The following is a 22,085-nucleotide window of genomic DNA, read 5'->3' on the forward strand; positions in this document are numbered from 1 at the left end:
TTTGGTATTTTTTTTCTTTTTTGTTCTATTCCCCCTTCCTTTAAGTCATTTTGTGCATAATTTTACATAATATTTGGTCATATAGGGATGAAAGAAGCAAAAACAACCTGAAGAGCCGTTTAGGACCCTTTTAGTGAGCCGAGCCGAAGAAGCCGGTTCTCGAAAAATTCTACTGACTTTACTCAACTTCGTTCTACTTCGACCTTAACTTCAAAATACCGCGTTTAGAACAATGTCAGGAGAACCCTTGTATTTTTACCTTCATGCACTGTAACTTTGACTTAATTCGCTTCTTAATTAGCAATTTCGAGCCCTGATTTTTGTGAACTAGCTAGATTTTCTTGTGCGCAGAAAAGCTCTGGGTAGTGCGCAATTGCACACACACGCAGCCTAGAGGGAACATTGCGCTGGATAGATTTTCTTGTGCGCTGAGAATGTGCGGGCAGTGCGCGATTGCGCGCGCGCAGCTTAAAGGGAACTTTGCACCAGAGTTTAAGTCGCACCGCTGGCCAAACTATAAAAGAAGAGGTAACTTGGAGTCCAGAAAATAGAGTACTTTCTATTACTGCCCTCATGTGGCAAAGTAAGTCACTACAGAAGGAGCTGCTCCCGATTGATTCAGCGTAGAGGTAAGATTTTGGGGCTAGGGCCCAGACCCGACCTAAAATGTCAATCATTAAATCATACCAAACCGGACCAGGCTTCTCTCTCTCTCGCAAGTTTTTTCCCCTTTTGTGGAGGATCTGCACAGCATACACATACTTACCCTTACTTACAAGCTTTACAAACTTTCTTTCTCCCTTTGGGCCAAATATTCCACTATTTGCATCTAGTAATCTGAAGAATATGATATTCTCTCTGGTGCCATTTCATTTAGTTTTATTTTCCTGCACTTCGCCGAAATGCGCACTTGGCCGCTAAACTGTTCATTTCGGAGCTGCACTTCGAAGTCCACACTTCGAAGTCCACACTTGATTTGAGGTGCTCAGTCCGGAATAAACTCCCTGGCACATCAGCTGAAACACGCACTTCGGCCGAAACGCGCTCTCCGGGTTAACTTCAGGCTCGGTCCCTCAAATCAAGTTCATCGGCCGGATTTGGGTTTATATGCCCGGGAAGGATTTTTTTTAGGCCCAATCTTACCTCTAATACAAGGTGACAAAGATTTTAGAATTCATTTCATATTCTTTTACTTTACTATATTATTATTAGCATCGGCTCGCTACAGTTTAACTGTACGGGTCAGGTGTACCGACATTTCGTTCTGTGGCAATGGTTACAAAGAATGACAATAAAAGTAAATTCTATTCTATTCTATTATTAAGGTATGTTTTATGGTTTCTCGTTTTGTTTTTGTTTTTGCTAAATAAAAAATAACAACCATTTTTTTTCCAACAACTTTTTGTACTGTAACACTTATGCAATGATGAATAATCAGGCTGCTAAATGCTAATAATTGTGATTAAAGGATGGGCTCCTTGAAAAAGGCGAACCCTCCTGGTGTAAAATCATTTAATTTGTTTAAATAAAACACTTGATTGAAAAAAAGCAAAAACTCTTGTACATAAACCTGATTTTAGGGGTTTGGGGATTTGTAACGATATCACAAAACCTGAAGAAGCTGAAGTATTTGGCTAATATCTTACTACTCTGGAAGCTCGGATGACCATTTAGAGAAGGTCGCTTCCTCCAGGGGTCCTTTTAGCACTTAGCAGCACCCAGCTGAGCCCTACATAGGAAGGTTAACATCTATGACTTTTTTCCACAGTTTCCTTATCTAGCCACTCATGTTAGCCACTTGGCTGCGGGCTCCAGTTTCTATAACCTCTAGTGGTGATTTATTACTCAATTTCAATTTAATGATGCTCCAAAATCCGTTTTTGTGAGTGACAGCTCATCTTCCACTTGATTGATTGCGGCACATGGACAAAAACATCCCGCATGCCTTCACCGTGTAAGCGCGTGAGCATCCTATTGCCTTTTAGTGCTTCTTCTCTAGTCTGCTCTCCATCCTTCTCCCCCTCTTTATCCTCCTCCTCCTCCTCTTGCAACCATCTGTTGCTGCTCGTTTTCCAAACTGCTGCCCGAGCACTTCATCAGCCAATAGTGACACTTTCGTGTGTGTGTGTGTGTGTGTGTGTGTGTGTGTGTGTCAGAAGATGAATGATGCTTATGTAAAAAACAATCCAGGGATGCTGATTTGTGTGTGCGTGTGTGCATGCGCACCTGTTACTGCCTTATCATGACAGAAAACAGGTCAGTGGAAATGCAACACTGACACACACACACATGCACACACACACGCACACACGCACACGGTTGTTGTAGTCGTCCTGATTCCACTTTCTAACTCTTAAAACATGAAGGCATCACCATAAATGCTTCAATTTTCTGTGTTTTTGTCTTTTTCACTATTTTGTGTTTGGGAAAACCTCAACTTTCGAGGTCATTGGTATAAAGCAGAGGTTGGGAGCCTAGGGCTCGTGAGTCACATATGGTTATTTTCATAGAATAGAAAGAATATAATGCCTCTATTGTCATTACTTAGTGTCATGAAAACCAACTGCCCCATATAGTGCACAAATGCACATAAAAAATCAAAGTATGTACAATCACCAATGTGCAAAGAAAAATATGTTTATGGTTACACAAGACAACAAAATATAAAAAACCAAATGTGAAAAGGTTGATCAATGACAAATATTGATTATTTACAGATTATCGGTTATTTACAGTGTGAATACAGTACATATGGCTCAGATAAAAAAATTCTGGACATGCAAGGTTTTTCTACAGGGTTCCAATTCTGATGAGTTCAGAGTTGAGATCGGTGCATCCACAGCTGACATAACACTAGTACAGGGGTGGCTAACCTGGTCCTGGAGAGCCGCACGTCCTGCATGTTTTGGAGGTTTCTCTGCTCCAATACAGGTGATTCCAATCACCTGGATTGTTACCAAGCTCACACATAAAGGGCACAATCCCAACTACAGTTTACAGTCAAGGTGTCACCAACAGAACCCATTTTCACGGTTCATCGCTAATGAATCCTTTATACTGAAGCTCACTAATCAATGTATGTTCACTGTTGAGACACTTTATGATAAACTCACAGAACCAACTTTATACGCCAAAAACACCAGCCAAGAGCACAGAGCAATCTGATTGGGTGAGCCGTTGGGGTTGGTGGAGCTATGCATAAAGCGCCGTCTACACTGAGGATAAATACGCCAGTATTCTTGTTTGCGGTATTTTGTTTGATTTTTCAAAAAAATAACTGTTTGATCCTTATTTTGAAACCATTATTAAGCCTCAATGATTTTAAGTAACTTTATGTAAGTTTAAAGTAGTATATTTGTTGATATGGGTTACAGGCTATGGCATTATTCTTATGTAATATTTCCTTTCAAATCATCTAATGTCACACAATAAAATTAATTGCGCTGGAAAATTAGATTTTGTTTGAAAAGAGGGTTTGATGGTTTTGCTGAAATTTGTCCTAAAATATATGGTACAGCTCTCTCAGAAAAAAAATTAAATATTTTGCTATGAAGGCTCTTTGGGTCAAAAAGGTTACCAAACCCTGGTATAAAGAATGCTCACGTGCACACTTAAACACAGAAGCAGAGCTGGAAGAGGAAGTGGCCGACTCTGGAGCGCGTCTTCCTGTGGGGGAAGCCAAACAGGAAATGGTCATCATTTCTTCTCCATTGCCTCCTCTTGTCTCTGAACTCTAAAAGTGAAGCCAGCCTGTGAGAGTTTTTATCCAACAGGTGTGCCAGGGGTCCGCTTGTAACTTTTCCCCTTTGGTCCAGTAGGCTCGGAGCCAAGCAACCATTTGCAGGGCTGCGAAAAAAAAGACTTCTTAATTGTTCTTGGTAACCTTTAATAACTTTTTTAAGGTCATCATCACCTGCTAGCCTGGAACAGACGGAATTTTTGTCAGTACTATTGGTTTCATGTGACGCGATTTTATGCGTGTGTTTGTTTTCAGACATGGAGAACTCCACAGAGAAGCAAGAAGTGGGAGGAGCCAACTCAGTGATGAACGGCGTAGAGGCGGAGCCAATGGAGGAGATTTTGCCCGATAACATTAAAGGTATTTTACATTTTGCCTTTTCATCAAAGAGAGGTTTTTTTGAAACTGCCATTGACAGTTTAACCATTAACCAATGCAACCATGCCCACCAGCCACACCTGAGAGTGCCAAAAACGAGGACGGTACGCCACAAAGTCTTCCAAACGGCGATCGAGGTGGCAGTGCTGGAGATTTGTCCTCCATCAATGCTATGATGTCCGCTGTGATGTCAGCAGCCGACAACATTAATGGCGACGGGGGAGATGCAGGAAGTGATGTTACTCCGGGACCTTCACCAAGGTTCATGCAGTCTTTGAACTTTATCTAGGTCGTTTTATTTATCTTTTCTTACACAGAGCCCCTAATTTCATAACCTCTTGGTTTAGATTTGTGGTGAGGGGGAAGAACATTTTAATTCCAATTTGGGAGGCAGACATTTTTTCCCCTTTTCCATTAACAGCTAGTGGTAAAATGGGACCCCTTGCAAAGCATTTTAGTACTTAATTCATATTGCATGTATGCAATTTTAATCAGAAAGATTTTCAAAGACGCATTCCACAAATATTTGGGTTTGAATCTAATCACATACAATTTGGTAATTCTTAGGCGTACCCGGGTCTTGACGGTAAGAGCACTAGACACTTATACAGATGATATATATATCATTATCACACTATTTTTACTTACAGTGCCAGAGACAAATGTTAGAGAATGGAGAAAACAAAGTCGTCCTGAAAGATATAAATAAACGCAAAAAAGCACAACGAGGGAAACAACTCTTTGGTGTATCTAATGATGAATCTGACGTTGTGTTTATTTACATCTACTGTTTTTTTCATCTGTATCCCTGCCTTTTTGTATATCTGTATTCCTTGCGGTCTAGTAGAGTATTTTTCAACCACTATGCTGTGGCACACTACCGTGCTGCAGGATATTTTACAAATTTGCAAAAAGAATGCCATTATTCTGTATATTTGCTTTCTTCCACCGATCAGCCTACTGTAACATGTCTGTTTTAGTAGATGGCAGCAAAATACTATTATTTTTTCTTTATGTATATATTCAGGATCTGCTCATAACATATTTGGAAATTGTTTAAGACTGTCCTTAAAAAAATAAATCAAATAAAACCTTGCACATTAATTAGCTGTTTTAAATTAACAGAAAAAGTTGGAACCTAGTAAAACATTTTTTGCACCATCCATCCATCCATTATCCTCAGTAGGGTCAAGGGGATGCTGGAGCACATCCCAGCCATCCTTGGGCAGTGGGCAGAGGACACCCTGAACTGGTTGCCAGCCAGTCGCAGGTTTTTGTACCACTTGAAGATATTTTTTGCTTATTTCAGTATTCTGTTGGCTATTTTTTCTAGAAAAACAAGACGAGATGAAAATTTAGTAAAACTTGAAAAACAGATTAGGAATATACTAAAATCCCATATTATAGAAAGATGTCTGAAACAAAATGAAAAACCTTTACTACCGTAAAATTCAGACTACAGGGTGCACCTGATTATAAGCTGCACCCAGTACTGTTTAAAGGAAAAAACATTTTGTACATATATAAGCCAGTGGGCTTTCGGACCTTTGACAAATTTACGATGTCACCAGTCACTGAAATACATCATACCAAATATAAATGGAAACCTTAAACTGTCGGGATTGAAGATATGAAAATTTTAAAATATTCTCATCAGAGAAACATCACGATTAGTCTGAAACAAGATACCCTCAAACTCACCTGTTCGTCCCCTGGCCATCTTCAGCTTCTTGGAAAATGGCTTTGTTACATTAAGAATCCAACAGAGTAAAATCTTTACTTCATAACACACAATAATGCCGACAGATAAATAGGAATCCGCCTTAAATATTTCTGCTTCGTTTACAAATAAACAGACTTGTCAAATTATTCCCCATGTGGTAGGAAGCGTGCCTTTTCGATTGACACCTTTTACATGATGAGGGTCTTTTCATGCTAGTTTTATTCATGCACAAAACGCGACGTTACATTAAACTTGCATCTTCCTCGACACATATATTCCACCTGTTTCACTCTTCCCTTTACTGCTCGGGCGCCTCTGGTGGCCGTTAGAAAGAATGCATAAATTAGCCGCATATTTGCATAAGCAGCAGGGTCGAAAGCTTGGGGGGGCGGGTTTTCTCTGCTCATAGTCCAAATTTTACAGTACTTATTTAGCAATCGTGACCACAACAACTTCACACTGTCAATTTAACGATCGTTTAAGCTTTAAAAACATGAAATAATTTTGAAAGAAAGTGTGCCATGAGATTTTTTTTGTGGGAAAAAGTGTGTTTTGGCTCAAAAAAGGTTGGGAAACCCTGCTCTGGTGGTTAAGTTCCGGCGCTTTCACTGCCGTGACTGGCGTCCCATTCTCGTTGCATACAATGTGTGGCGACTTTGATCAGCATTGTTTTTCAAATGATCAATCATTGCACAGATTCGTCAGTATTTAGTAGAAGCTCAAAATTCAATTTTATCCACCTGTATCTCTAAATATATAGCGTGCAACAGGTTATAAGGCCCCCCTTCAAATCTCTTGCCAATTTTAGGTTTTATGGTGTGCTTTATATTCCAGAAAATACGATAATCGGCCAAATTTTAATTGTGACTCATTTGCTTTACTTGAAGCCCCTCCCCAAACAAAACACCCGTGTCAGCTATGGCTTCGAGGGCGCCACCCAGCCGCAATGTACGACGCAGCCAGGTAAGCGCAAGTAGTGCCGCCATCTTGAGTGTAAGACTGACCTCTGTTGACCTTTTTGTTGTGCCCCTACCGCCAGGATGCTAAAGACGACCACGTGTGCCCGCTTTGCGACAAGAGCTGCCAGTCGCAGCATCAACTCACCATGCACATAAGACAGGTAAGCGCTTCCGCCTTCCCTAGCCGCTCTTGATTTAACCCTCACCGGGATGCTTTTACGGCAGCACAACGCGGACGCGGGCGCAACAGATCACTCGTGCAGCATTTGCGGCAAATGCTTGAGTTCGGCGTCCTCCTTGGATCGCCACATGTTGGTGCACAGCGGCGAAAGGCCCTACAAATGTAGCGTGTGCTCGCAGACCTTCACCACTAATGGCAACATGCACAGGTAGGCGGCAAGTAGGCCAACATGGGCGCCAGGAAGTTGCCCATTAACCCGTTCCACAGTTCTACTTCACTGCTGTGTGCACATTCAGGAAGTTTGACTTTAAACCATCCTCCCCCATTTTGCACACACACCCAGCAACGCCCATCATTTATCAGTCAAGTCCAGCCTTAAACACATCCCTGCAGCAATCTTGGCCTGTGGGGGGATGGTAGCGTCTTCAACACGTGCTTGAGAAAGTTGAGCTCAACTGTAGCTATGAATCGAAGAGAAAAAGGTTAAAAAGGACAAAGATGTTTTAAATTGGATTCTATGAGACAACAAGTTAGATGAAAGTTGTGGTAAACTTTTTATCCATCAGAAGTTTCATTCATTCAAGTCAAATTTCATTTTTTACTTTCAGTCCATCTGCATGTTTAACCTAGAAATCCTTTGCGTGTATGTGTTTTGTTTTTTTAACTAATAGTCACCAGTGTTGGGAATAACATTGTTATTATTTCTTCAGTGATGAAATAATCCAACTCATTTCCGTCACAACGCCGTTACCGTTACTGACGGTCAAAAGAGGTGCGTTATATACGTTTTTGGGCGTGTCTATACGTTTTTTGTTTTTAACGTAAGTTTTTGTGGGTGCATTTATGTACGTTTTGTGTGTGTTTACTTATATAAATGCAGACCATTTACATTTACAACGCTTTTCAGGCTAATGAAGACCTCCCAAAGCGCTTTACAATGTGCTTCACACATTCCCTTTTACACACACTAACTAACCGATAGCAGCGTCAGCCAAGGCGCAACTACCTGCTCATCGCGGGCATTAGGGATTTTGTGTCTTGCCCAAGGACACTTTGACATATAACACAGAGGAGCCAGTTACGTTTTATGTGTTTTTACGTACATTTTTGGCGTGCGTGTACGTACGTTTTGTCTTTGTTCACGTTGTTTTTCGTACGTATTTACGTATGCTTTTGTGCATGATTATCTACATGCTGATTGCTATGATATTGTGTACTTTGATTTTTGTTGCACTTCAAGTGTAGGATAAATCTCTTGCTGGTAAGGTGCAATACACATTACATGGTTCTATAACTGTTCTTCTCAATTCAACTGACTCAAACGCTGCTCAGAAAATGTTGAATTATTTGACATGCAATTTTTTTAAAGGAACAAAAATACTTACTTTCCCTGGTAAATAATTACTTTTACTAGCTCAGTAACTTTTTGCAAAAAGTATTTAGTAACTAGAACTAATTACCTTTTTAGAGTAACGAGCTGAACACTGCTAGTCGCACACCACAATCACACTTCCATCTCATTGGTAGATGGAGTCAATCTTCGAAATTTGGGGGAGTGCTCTCCTCCTCTTTCCATCCTCACACCTCATTGGTGGATAACGTTCTTCCTGTAAGCTGTGCTCTCAGGACCTCTTAAGGGTGTCAGGCTCACTGTCTGCCTGTCTCTTCCTATTAATAGAGCTTTTTTTGAAGCACCTTTTTTGCCATTTGTGCTTAACCTCTCTTGCCTTTTTCATCTGAACTCTTTTTTGTGTGTTTTTTAAAAGGACAGTGTGTAAGATTTAGTGCCTCTTAGTGGTACAAAAAACTTCTGTAAAAAACAATGATTTGAATACTAGGCAAAACACATGAACCATCTTAGCAATGGTAATTTTCGTAAGAGAATGGGTCGAAAAAATTACATTACAAATTTTACATAGTGGAATTCATACTTATAGTCGCAGCCATGTCTGTCTGATGCCTTTTGCTGCTACGCTGTGCTCCCTGCACTGGATTTCATTTGCTTTAGACAAGAGTGCCATCTTGTGTTCAAATATTACACACTGGGGATTTAACCATATATGCAACTAAAGCTGGGGTCGGGAACCTTTTTTGCTGAAAGAGCCGATAAAAACCCAAATTTTAAAATCTAATCCTAGGAGAGCCATATGTATATTTTAATATCAAAAACAGCTAAATGGAAGAGGAAAATCAACGAGTTTATAGTATAATAAGACAGAATTTATTTTGAACAACATTGTAAGTTAATAACAAAAACTAACAATTATTTATAATTATAACAATCAACTGGTCTGCAGGCTGAGGTTTTATTCATATCCGTCCATGTTTACTTGCCCGCTCTGCTTGTTCACCGCTGTCTGAGTCCCTCAGGTCAGCAATTTCTTATCTAAATCGAAGAAGACCAACAATATATATATTATAATAAGTCTCTGTTATAACATGTTGTTCAAAATAAAAGGTATTTATTAATAAGAAAAGTACTTCTGACTTACTATTAATGCGACTTTTGGTGTTGCATGGTTTTGCTGATGGCTTTGTAGTCCGGTTGATAGGTGGTGAGGTTCAGCTTCATGCAGGCGTTTAGGCTTCCATCTTTTAAACGTGATCGCAGGTTGGTTTTGATGTGTTTTAGGTGTGAGAACGACTGTTCGCATGCATACGTAGATCCAAACATGGTCAATACAGCAAGACTCACGCGCTGCAGTGTTTTGTACGTGACAGGAAGCGCGTTCCAGGTTTTGACAATCAGCTGGTCTGCGCGCTGAAGTCTGTCCATTTGTGTTTGCCTGCCAGCTCTGCTTGTTCTCGTGGAAGGTTTTCCAAATCTTCATTCAGTGACTTGAACTTATTGCCCCACATGTCTGTGGCCTTCAGGTCAGCAACTTGTACTTCAAAATCTCTGACAGAGACATTGGGGATGAAACTCAGGTTTACTTTGTCCAAATCACACTCGTGCGGATGAGTGATGAATTGAAAAAGACTAGTGTGCTCACGAAAGTCCCCAAAGCGTGCTTTGAATGACGTCAGTAGAGAAGATGTGAAAACTGCGAGCTGATGGAGATCAAAATGTTCAGGGGAGTCACTTGCTGTGCACTCATCTTTAAATACTTTCAGTTTTTCAAAGTGTAGTAAACGACCAGTCTCAATATCCGCAGTAAAGATTTCCAGCTTGTTTTGAAATGCAAAGACTGCCTGTTGAAGGGATAAGACTGTATTTCCAATGCCTTGCATTTTCACATTGAGATGGTTCAGATGTCCAGTCGTGTCCACAAGATAATAAAACTTGAGGAGCCACTCAGTGTCCGCTAGCTGGGGATACTCAATGCCTTTCATTTGAAGAAAAGTCCGTATTTCAAGCTGCAAAACGGCTAAGCACCTTCCCTCTTGACAGCCAACGCACATTACTGTGCAAAACAAGACCGGGATAATTATTCTCCACTTCATCCAACAGTGCTTTAAACTGGCGATCGTTTAAAGCTCGGGCAACAATAAAGTTGACCACCCGAATGACCAGTGACATCACGTCATCAAGCTGCTTGTCACACATTTGCGCACAAAGTGCCTCCTGATGTAGAATACAGTGGAAGCTGAGGATGGGTCTGTTCTCCTGCTCACGAAGCAGCGCTACAAATCCTCTGTTTTTCCCCACCATGCACGGAGCACCATCGGTACACACAGAAATAAGTTTATCCATTGGTAGATTCTTTTCATTTGCAAACTCCATGAAATACTTGAATAAATCCTCTCCTCTTGTTGTCCCTTTTAGTGGCAAAAGGGCAAGACTTTCCTCACGCAGCGAGTCACCGTCAACACAGCGTGCAATAATACTGAACTGGGATAAATGACTGACATCTGTTGATTCATCCAAAGCGAGGGAAAAAAACTCCGCTGCATTTATGTCATTCACTTGTTTTTTCTCCACTTGATTCGACATCGTGATGGCACGATCGTGCACAGTTCTTGCTGAAAGAGGCATATCTTTTATCCGTTTGATCATTTTATCTTTATCCTTAAAGTCGTCAAAAAGCTCGTTGGCCACATCAAGCATGAATGATTTGGCATAATCGCCATCTGTAAACGGCTTCCCGCTCCTCACAATTGCTAAAGAACCAGCAAAGCTAGCAGAGTTAAAATCACCTTGTTTGGCCCATACACGGAGCTGCTGCTGACTAGCCTGGACTGTGGAAAGTAGTTCTTGACAGGCCTTCTTTCTGTTGTCTCCCACTGGATATTTCGCTGAAAATGTGGCATGGCGTGTGTCGAAGTGTCTCTTTATACTTGACCGTTTCATCGAGGAAATTTTATCATTGCATATAAGACACATTGCACAACCTGCTCTCTCAATAAAGGCAAATTGGTCTGTCCATTCCTGCTGAAACGTACGGTAATCTTCATCTTTTTTCCTTTTCGTCATCTTCTTGATTAGAAGGGTTCACTCTGCATAAAAAAGCTAACCAAAAATGAGAAATTATTACTTCTTTGCTTCAAAATGACTTGTGCAGATTGTTGTAAATTATCCATTAAAATTAGACTTTCCGGGTAGCGGAACCTCCTGCTCACCGGAGAACAGATTGGCTCTTAGCTACGTGCCTGAACGAAAAGTTGCAGGTGAAAATATATATAAGTTAAAATGTGTGTATTTATTTATTTTTTTTATATGTTTTTTTCTGACATTATTATTTATTTTGCTAAAGTAAAATTATTAGTAAAATTATTGATTGATTTGTTTCGTTCAGAAATTTTCAGAGAGCCAGATGCGGTCATCAAAAAAGCCATATATGGCTCCCGAGCCATAGGCAGCAAGTAAAATGTGTGAACATTATACACATGACCTCCTGACATCTAATGGAATCAAAATTAGTTCTTCTGCTTATTGTAAAGAAATTTAAAACTGGAGTTTCACATGGATTCAAAGAGCCAGTTAAGAAATTGAAATTGTAAAAAGTTTTTGATAAATTATAGATATTGCATTTTTTGTCTCTTATACAAGGGAAGCAGTTTTTACTCATGATTTTATAACTTAGCCATTATTCTAGTTATGATATACAAAAGTCTTTTTTGTTGTGTTATGTTTAAGAAAAACATATTTGTTCAGTTGATTTACTTTTTTTACAGCTGTTTCACACATAAGTACTGAACCTTTGAATAGTCATCAATCCTGATGCCGATACAATATTGAAAATAGTTAAATTCAGTCCAAGTAGTGTTTTCTTTTTCAAATCTCACCTTTTTTTCCATCGTTGTGAGAAAAAAGCTTAACACAAATATTGCTACCACAAAAGTTAGGTTAGCGAAAGTAACGCACTTCCTTATATGCAGACACATGAAGATTCATGAAAAGGACCCCGCCAGCGGCCTCCTCCCTGTGAGCCCGCCCTCACCTTCCAAGCGGCGGCGTCCCTCCGTCAAGCGGCGCCAAGGCCTGGAGGATGAGGGTGTAGAAGAGCCACCCGCTAAGAAGGTAAGTGCGTTTTTCCGGTCCGGTAAACGCAGTGTGGGACTAAGTGGTTAGGTCATGCAGGTGTCCGAGGACTCCGCTTCCGAGGAGGCGGCGGCACCTGTACCGATGGCAAATACGGCGGCGGTCGGGTTGCGGGCTTCTGACGACCGTGCGCTTCCTTGCCCCATTTGCTTCAAGACATGCAGCGGTAGACTGGAGCTGGATGCACACATGGACACGCATCCTGACACCACACTCAGGTACCAAAATCATTGATGTATGCACTTATAATCCATAGCTAGCCATATTGATATCACATCAGAGTAGAGATAAGATCAGACCTAGAGGTAAGATCGGGGCTTGGTAAAATGCGGCTAAGGAGCCGCGTTTGGCTTTTTATCACTGCCGAGTGGCTCCCTGGCGCTTTCCCAAAATTTCTTTCACATTGAAAAAAATTGGGAATTTTTTTTTTTAAATTTTAATATGGTTTCTGATTAACAAGACACAAGCAATTTTAACATTTTCCAGTGATGTAAAAATGTGTGGAATACATATTACATTTCAACAAGGAGCTGATATGAGTTCATGAGTGGCACTCTGCTTTACTCTCCCCACTGTGCTGAGCTGTGTGGCCCAAACTCTGCCCCTTTTAAAGTGAAAGCATCACCAGGCAAGGCTGGTGGCTGTTTTCAACAAATCATCCACAGACCCCAAAGGTATAAAGAGAAATATAACAGAGGAAAACGGATAATTTAACATCGCTTGGACCAAATTATTTGCATTAATTGCCTGTGTGAATGCATTCCCCTACTGTTTGCTTTGTAGAGAAACGTGATCAAATAACAAAAAGAGTAATGTGGAAAGAAATTTCCTGGGAAAGGATGCTACATTTGTGACAGAGTACAAAGTTGGAAGTGAGAGAAAAAGTGTGATTACATAACTTCTGGAGAAAAAAGATTAGCGCAAAAAAAGACTACACTATTGCCCTGGGTTTTGTTGCAAAGCAGATGATAATAAAGCAGGGAAAAACATTTACAGGTGGTGACTAAATCAAGGAGTCATTCATCAAGGTATCAAAACACATTTTTCAGACTTCTAGAACAAAAGTGAAATAATGCAAAAAAAAATTAAGATATGCTTCCCTCCACTAAGACAGTAAAGGAAAAGGCCTTTAAAATAGCAAAAAACCTCACCGAATAGCATATCAAGGAATACTCAATTGCCTGTGATGTGGTGGATTTTTTTTTTCATTTTGTATTTTTTGTCAAAGCAGTAAAACATACTGTAATGTGATGGTAAAACCTGAGGCGGTATCCAACTACAGAGTAGTCACGTGGTGGATCATTCTCCAGAGAATGCGCTGCATCCAACATAGTCATTTTGATAATAGGGTAACATAGCTAATATAGATACATACAGCATGCGTTGCATTCATTACAAGGCTTATAAAAGGCTTTTAATGTTTTGCCGCTACAGACAAGTGTTTTTTGTTTGTTTTTTTGGGGGGGGGTTTTGTTTTGTTTTTTGGTCCAATATGGCTCTTCCATCATTTTGGGTTGCCTACCCCGGGGCAAGATTTTAAGACGGAGCCCAAACAGAAACTCGGGTTGGGCCTAAAATGTCAATCATAACTTTGGATTGGCGTCGGGCGGCGCCTCTCTCGTGACTCTTTTTAACTATCCGCGCTTAGCACATGTCAGTAATTGTTTTAAGTTTATTTTTCACAGTGGAGGATCCGTGTAGTGGCTTACGTCCCCCTTTCGCCCTTGTCCACGGGCTTTGGACGTGTCAATCATAGTTCTTAGTTTATTTTTTCCTGTGGAGGATCTGTGCGGTGGATTCTGTCCTGCTTTTGCATAATGCACCTCTCATTTGATTTGCACACTTGCCTCGGAAGCTATGCGGGCTTGGTGCGTCCCCATCTGCGGGCTGCGTTGCGCAAAACTGGGACGGAATCCATCCTGCAGATCCTAAACTAGTAACACTTATGTGTGGATGATTTAAAAAACGCAGCGGGAGAGATGCCCTCCTCACAAAATCAAAAGTCTTCACAAATAAGATATGAAAAATCAGGTTTACTCTTTGGGCTTGGTCCCTCTTATCAAATTCATTTGGCGGGCTTTGGCTGGGCTGGGCTTTAATACCTGGTGGGCCTGGTTGGGTTTGGCTAGATTTTTTTAGGCCTTATCTTGACCTGGCCCTGATCCGGACCGCGGGTATTGAAGCCCAAACCAGCCCGAGCCTGACAAATTAACTTGATTTTAGGGACCAAACCTGAAGGAAACCGGAATTATCCTGTTTTATTTTTGAGGACTTTTCTTGTTTGTGAGAAGAAAGAGGATTTCTCTCTCGCTGATGGCCGTGTGGATCCTCCACAAAGAAAAATAAACTAAGAAAAATGACTCGTGCCTGCCAAGAGCTAGCGCGGGCCACGTCGCGCTAACGGGTGATGGAATCCATCACATGATAAAGGTTGTATAATTCTTTAAAAGTCAGCGAGAAGCCCGGCCTGGCCTGTACCCTAGATAATGATTGTCATTTTAGGCTCGACCGGAAATTTTGGTTCAGCCTCGGATCACGTTTGGGCTTGGGCTTAAGATCGTCTACGTCATTTTCAAATGTTGTCGGGTCACTTTTTTGCGTACAGGTGCGACTTGTGTTGCCTTTCGTTCCGTACCCACCGCGGCTTGTTGCGTCACAATGCCGGTGTCCACAAGCTCCTCCCCACTGACCCTGACGGGCAACCGTTTATCCAGACCAATCCTTCCATACCGGCCGGCTTCAACGACCTTGCTTTCATGGACTTTTCCTGCAAGAAGTTTGCTCACGTGGCACAGGTAAGCTCATCCGGCCGCCATTTTGTCCGAGCTGCGTCTGACAATTGGTAATGATGCCCCAGGTGTGGTGCGAGACCAACCTCCGGCGCTGCATCAGCAGCTTTCACCGCTTTGTGTGCGAACGCTGCGACAAGGCTTTCCCACTGAGCTCTGCCTTAAAGCTCCACAAGGACGTCGCCCACCTGGAAGTGTCGGACAAGGAAGTGGCGTGCGCCACACAAAATGGCAAGCTGGGTGATACTGAGGACGTCCCTTTTTCACCGCAGTCCAACTTCATGGAGACCCTAGGACTGCGGCATGTTTCCAAGGTAACAGCCAAATGTGGATGGATTTCTCGTGTGCAATTTTGTTAACTTTCAGTGTCAGACGTTTAAATGTGAAGTGCCAGTGCCAGCAATTTTTGCCATTTTGACTCATTTTTGGAGTTCTACATAAAATTTAGCGTTGTAGCTATATAGGCACAGGACACATCAAAAGAAAGTTTGAATCTTCATCCTTCATTAAAAAACATTTTTTAGCTTTTACCATTGTTTCTTGTAAATACTTGTTTCCAAGAAAACTGAGAAAACGGCTCTTTATGAAAGGATGCATTTCAAGCAGAACTAAATTTCGGTCCCTTTTTTAATATAATTTTTGATATCTACAATATTTAAACAATGCTTTCCGTAAACAAAAGGGCACTTTGCTTGTAAAATAACATTTTATTTCAAGAACACTGAACTTATGCATGAACTTTTCAGCCCCCCTTATGTTTCCGTTGACGTGATCACATGATTTGGATAGTCATGGAGCCGCGGAGGTGCACGAAACGTAATACTCTCTGTCCTGGCAATTACGAAGGCACTTCGTCATATTTAAAAAAAAAAGACTAAAGCTTTGAAGCATTAACATTCTGTACTCATATCTTTGATTTTATCACCACACTGAGCTGACTTGGCATATGGGCCGGCGCCTACAAACTTCCATATGGTGTCATACGGTGGCTTATCAAGATCTGATCAAAGCCACTCCTGCTATCTAGAGGTGATTTATCATACTGATATAAATGCCAAAGGCTTTAAACCAAACTGAAAAGCTGTGCTAACGCCTTTAAAATATTATTTTTGAATATAGATTATATATACATAATATATAATGTGTATATATATATATCTATATCAGTGAGACCTCGGTTATCGCGGTTAATGAGGACCAAAACCACCCGCGATGAGTGAAAATCCGCGAAGTAGCGGCGCACCTTCAAAAAAAAACAATTTTTTTTTTTTAACCATTACAGACCGCGAAGCTCTGAAGCCGCGAACGTCGAACCGCGAAGTAGCGAGGTCCCACTGTATATGTTAATAAATTGTTTTATGTTCTGGCACGAGGAGACAATGCTTCTGAAAACGTATGGCACTTAAATGTGTTAAATCAGGTAAGTGATTAATTTCTGTGTACCCTTCTACTAACAGGTGAAGCGCACCCCTACTGAAGATGAGATCCACCAGGCGCACCTGGACAGCATCAAGGTGATCCACGTGGATCCCTTGAGCTGCAACCTTCCACTAGAGCCGGCCTTTTTGATGGGAGGTCCGACGGTGGGTGGTGCCAGAGTGACAGCCCTAAGCCTCCCCCAGCTAGAGCAGTCGGGGGCCGCCACTGCATCCACGCTTCAGGGCCTGTCACAGCGGGACGCCCTCAGCCTGCTGTCCCTGCAACCCTTTCAGGCAGGCTTCCTCCTGCAGCCGGAAGGTGCCGCCGCCACCGCTGCTGTTAAACCGGGCGATGTGGGAGGTGTGGTGGAGCTGGCCGATATCCAGCAGATCATTAAAGTGGCTGCCGCTGCACCTAATCAAATGGGGCTTGGCTTCCCCGCCCTGGCTAAAGGGGCAGGCCTCGTTCTGGGTCAAGGTAGATGCTTGCGCATGATTGATTTATTGTTATCCTGAATGACCATGTCACATAACGTTGATGAATTTTTTTTTTTTGTGACACAGGTCAAGTCCAGAACCAAAAGTCCATGCCGACCCTGAAACCCAAGCCCCCCGTCACGCCTCGCTCCAGCTTGACGGCGAGCACGCCACCACCGCTGCAGAGCTCTCAGCGGGCCTCGTTGGGCTGCATCAGTCCCAGCCTGCCGCCACCAGCACCTACCCTATTCAAGACTCCTTCATCGTCCTCACCGCCAGCAGCTGCCACGGCAGCACACGAGGGGGCAGGGCTCAGCGGGAAGAAAGTGGCTAACAAAATTGGCAGTTCTGACGCCGGCTCAGCCAAAGGCTCCTACCCATGCCGCTTCTGCGACCAGGTTTTCGCCTTCTCGGGCGTTTTGCAGGCCCACATGCGCTTCCACCTCGGCATCCTGTCCCACCAATGCAACATCTGCGACTACGTGGCACCCGACAAGGCCACACTCATACGCCACCTGCGCACCCACAGCGGCGAGAGACCGTACATTTGCCGCGTCTGCCACTACCCTTTCACCGTCAAGGCCAACTGCGAGCGCCACCTTCGCAAGAAACACGGCAAGACGTCCAGAAAAGACATTGAGAAGAACATCAAGTGCGTCTTTTCCTCAACGCCTAACAACCTAAGCAGCACAGTCCCCGCCCTCACAACCAATGCCGAAACGGGACACATTGGCGCCGTCGATGCCACCTGCCGCTTCTGCAGTGAGGACCTCAAGACGTACCGGGCGCTGCAGATCCACCTGCGCACGCACAATGGCTGCCGGAGGAAGCCTTTTGAGTGTCGCCGCTGCGGCGCAGCCTTCCTGGCTAAGCGCAACTGCATCCACCATCTTCTCAAGCAGCACCCCGAGGTCCAAGAGCGAGAAATTGAGGAGCACATTGCCATCATGCAGCCCGCGGGCATCACCCCAGCACCACCTGATGGGCCTGATCGGATTCAGCCCGTCAAGACGGAGAACGTGAGTGTCTACCAGCTAGATCCTGACCAGCCACTTGATTTCTCGGCCAAAGGGCGAGCTGCGCAAGCAGCAGCTACGGGTGTCAAGGTCGAGAACACATCTCCAACGCTGGATTGCCCCACCCTGGAACCCCCATCGGACCAACCGATGGACCTCTCCGTCCCCACCAAACGACTTAGGGGAGATCCGACCAAGTGGCACAAAATCAAGATGGAGCAAACGAACGTGATAGAAGAAGACAAGACTGCCGCAGCCTCACCCCTTGGGGGTTACCACTTCTCACCCGGCTCCACCCCTCCTCCTGCCCCCCTACCTCGCCCACAGCGCCTCAAACCTCTCCTCCCTAAGCCCGTCTCCATTAAAGAGCTCCCACCTCTGGCATCCATTGCACAGATTATCCACTCTGTGTCGGCTGCCCCGGACCTGTTGAAGAGAGAGGCGGAGTCCAAACCACAGCCGACATCAGAGTCAACACCTGATATGATGGGTGGCCCCGCCCATGCGGACAACCCAGGCGATGAGAGTGCCAGGTCACTACTTTTTTTTCCACTATGTAGCATTTTTCTATCTGATATCTAGAGCAACATGGAGGACAGAACAATTTTTTTACGCTGCTATTGATGTCACTCAAGTTTCCCGCTTGAGCTAACACGTCTTTGTGGAACTCGTGCTCGCGCAGGAAGAGGAACCGGAAGAAGATGGGCAAGGAGGCCAGTCTGCTCGACGTAGATTTGGAGTCCAGTGGCGAGTTGGCAAGCGTGGAGAAGATGCTGGCCAACACCGACGCTAACAAGTTCAGCAACTTCCTGCAGACTGGCGGCAACCACCTTGCACCAAAGAACGCACCCGGAGGTCAAAGTTCACTCATACACAAACAATAACACATTTAGCATGTAGTGAAATCCCACAATTTATTTATTTTTGATCTTATAAAATAACACTGTTGAAATACTTATACATTTGCTTTCACAGAACGCGAACAAGTGGGAGTTGGCGTGGAGAAGGAGGCGGGGCGGCGAGAGGAAACGAAGACGGCGGCATTGCTTCCTCAATCCAAAGGCAAGAAGAATGCCTACTCCAACTCAGTGCAGAAGATGACATGTCCCTACTGCCCTCGTGTCTTCCCGTGGGCCAGCTCGCTGCAGAGACACATGCTCACTCACACCGGTAAGTGGCCAAAAACTGCACCGTCTGACGCCATTGGCGCTCAACACGGCGTGTCCATCCACAGGCCAGAAACCTTTTCCGTGCCCACGCTGCGACGCCTTTTTCTCCACCAAATCAAACTGTGAGCGCCACTTGCTGAGGAAGCATGGCGTCACCAACCGCACGTTGAGGCGCAACGGCGTCCTTATAAAGAAAGAAAACGAGGAAGGCTCACACGAGAGTGGCGGTAAAACTCGCGCACAAATAACTCTGATAAAAGATTTTAAAAATTCACTTCAGATGTCAATGACTAAACAATTTTTGTGCGTTTTCCTTCAGAAAGCCAGTCTGACGCTGAGCAGTTGGTAAATGATTTGACACCGCTCGGCCAAGCAACTACTGCTGCCATCAAAAACACACCCGCTGAGCTGAAGGGCGATGAGCCCATGCCCCCCAGCCCCGTTCACAAAGCAAGCCAGGGTGAGTGCCAGACAAAGATATGCTAATTCAAAGTATTTCTAAATTCCTAAACATGTAAAATGTGAGGAAATTGTATATGGTTTTTGTATAAAATATATTTATACAGTATTTAATTGTATAGTCCTATTATTTTATGAGATGATGCATTTTGAAGACTGCACGTCTTGTCTTTTTAATACTGAGCAGTGACATTATTGAAGGAACACGAGCGGCTTAGCAAGCCATTCACCATATTTTATGTATCATTTAGTCGAACAAGTAGTTTTTTTAGGCCAAGTTTTGGTAATTTTTGTCAAGAATATCCCTAGGTGTTGTGTCACAAGGTGGATGCAGAAATGGTAAAACAAAGGGCGAGCAGCCAAAAGTGGGCCAATCGGCCAAAAAAAAAAAAATCACGGAGAAGCGCCAACTGGGGACTAACCAGGTACAATCAACAAAAGTTGGCTGCAGCCTCGGCAGAAAAAGCTCAAGCTAACCACCGCTAACCAGGCTAGCCGGCCAAACAATTCATGGTGGGGAACCAACGAGTGCCAACCAGGACAACAAACAGAAAAGTCATCGGCAGCCCCGAAGGGGGGCTGGAAAGACAAAATCATATCAAAAGCAATGCGCACAGTAAAAAACACATAAAGACACAATTGCCTACCTCCGAGTACAAATGAATGGTCGCAATTCCTGTTTACCACAATCATTGTCTGTTTTGTCAATCACCTCACATGTTAATTGGATTTGCAATTTTTAAAGAGGTGTGTTTCCTTAATTACGGTAAGTCACAGCTCCACAGCAAACAAGCCAGATGGGTCAACGTTGGGACTAAATTTCTGGAGTTACCCGGCGTGTGGAATACAACATATTTACATAATCTTGGGGAAGGACACTCTACGTTCTTTACCTTTATTAAGAAAAAGAATCATCTGTTTGGGAATAATATCAAGAAGGTGGATAATGTCATGACCAAAACAACTGTGTGCAGATGGTTCAAGTCCTGTGCAAACCGTTGAGATGACGCAGCACCCAGAAGAAGCAGAATCCAAGAAAGCCCCGCCTAACTCCAAGGTAATTTTGCTTGGAGCAGTTTGAAAGGTCAGATAAGTGACGTCGTCATTTGTTGATTTTCATGTCTATCTCTCAGTGCGATCGTGACGACGACGACTGTCACAGCAACAAAAGTTTGGATTTGAACTTTGGCTCGAAGCTGATTGACTTCAAACTGTCAAACTCAGCCGCCACGCCAAGCTCGGCCCCATCTGATCGTGCCGCCCCTCAGGAAGAAGCCACAGCCGCTCTCCCCGTGGAGCCCACTGACGCCAGCTCGGCCGCCTCCAAGCCTCAGCCAGACTGGAAGCACGTTTGCAGCGTGTGTCACAAAAGTTTCCGCTACTCCACCACCCTCGCACGCCACGAGAGAGCGCATTTAAACCAGGAGAAAACACCCGAGGAAAAGGAAACGACGGCGCCATCAGAGGTGGACGAGGAAGAGGCAGGATGCAAAGAGGACGAGGAAGACGAGCAAGGGGCAGCGAGGACCGGCGAAAGCGATGGCCCGGAGAGCGACGAGGAGGAGGACGAGGACGCCGATCGCACGGACGATGAGCGAGACGATGCAAAAAGTACAGAGGGAGGAGATTCGGCCAGTGGCGGCAGCACCGCGGTTGTGGACAAACGCAAAAAGAAAACGTGTGGCGTCTGCGCTAAGCGCTTCTGGTCGCTGCAGGACCTCACTAGACACATGCGCTCGCACACAGGTAGGTCATTCACCAGGCCTGCATCAAATATTATATTTTTAAAGTAATTATTCCCTGATTCTGTTGTTGATTCAATTCATCACATTAACTGCTTGTGAAAATGTTTATTTGGATCACTGTATTTTTGATATCAATATTTGACTAGTCTTAACTCATTTACTACCAGTTAAAGATTAAAAACTGAAATCTATGTCAGTGGGCGACAACCGACTCCTTACCACAGACCAGTTAATTTTCTGACAATATTATCGTGGCCTGGCCCTAGGGCGGCAATAAACATGTTTTTACTTTTTTTTTTAAATAATAGTGATTATAATCATAACGATTTTAACCTTTGAATACATAACATGAGGATAAATTCTCTATGTAGTAATGTGGAACATTCTGATATATATTCTCGTCACATCACACAAAAACAGATTCACTTCTTTTCCAAAGGGTGGCTGGAGGTACTGAACCATGTCTTTGTAATGTGTGAAGAAACCGTCGGTGCCCGAGGGCACGGGAAGAACATGCAAACGCCACTAAGGAGAATTTACCCCGGAACTC

The 22,085-nt window shown here is 43.4% G+C and overlaps 1 protein-coding gene across 2 annotated transcripts in view; it reads left to right on the top strand.

The window, feature by feature from the left end:
- Positions 1–22,085, top strand: part of rreb1a (ras responsive element binding protein 1a) — a 52,374-nt gene that overhangs the window by 27,598 nt on the left and 2,691 nt on the right. For both annotated transcript variants that reach the window (XM_088322428.1, XM_088322429.1), the window contains exons 3-19: positions 3,995–4,099; positions 4,192–4,378; positions 6,728–6,803; positions 6,880–6,960; positions 7,025–7,188; positions 12,300–12,441; positions 12,502–12,680; positions 15,068–15,257; positions 15,320–15,565; positions 16,709–17,147; positions 17,234–18,695; positions 18,845–19,017; positions 19,138–19,332; positions 19,397–19,558; positions 19,651–19,791; positions 20,765–20,847; positions 20,924–21,536. In XM_088322428.1, the coding sequence (XP_088178554.1) occupies positions 3,997–4,099; positions 4,192–4,378; positions 6,728–6,803; positions 6,880–6,960; positions 7,025–7,188; positions 12,300–12,441; positions 12,502–12,680; positions 15,068–15,257; positions 15,320–15,565; positions 16,709–17,147; positions 17,234–18,695; positions 18,845–19,017; positions 19,138–19,332; positions 19,397–19,558; positions 19,651–19,791; positions 20,765–20,847; positions 20,924–21,536 (4,636 nt within the window). In that variant the 5' untranslated portion in view covers positions 3,995–3,996. The remainder of the gene's footprint in view (positions 1–3,994; positions 4,100–4,191; positions 4,379–6,727; positions 6,804–6,879; positions 6,961–7,024; positions 7,189–12,299; positions 12,442–12,501; positions 12,681–15,067; positions 15,258–15,319; positions 15,566–16,708; positions 17,148–17,233; positions 18,696–18,844; positions 19,018–19,137; positions 19,333–19,396; positions 19,559–19,650; positions 19,792–20,764; positions 20,848–20,923; positions 21,537–22,085) is intronic.

Source organism: Urocampus carinirostris, chromosome 18, assembly GCF_059441175.1.
Source record: "Urocampus carinirostris isolate Australia breed hairy pipefish chromosome 18, RoL_Ucar_1.0, whole genome shotgun sequence".
NCBI lineage: Eukaryota > Metazoa > Chordata > Actinopteri > Syngnathiformes > Syngnathidae > Urocampus > Urocampus carinirostris.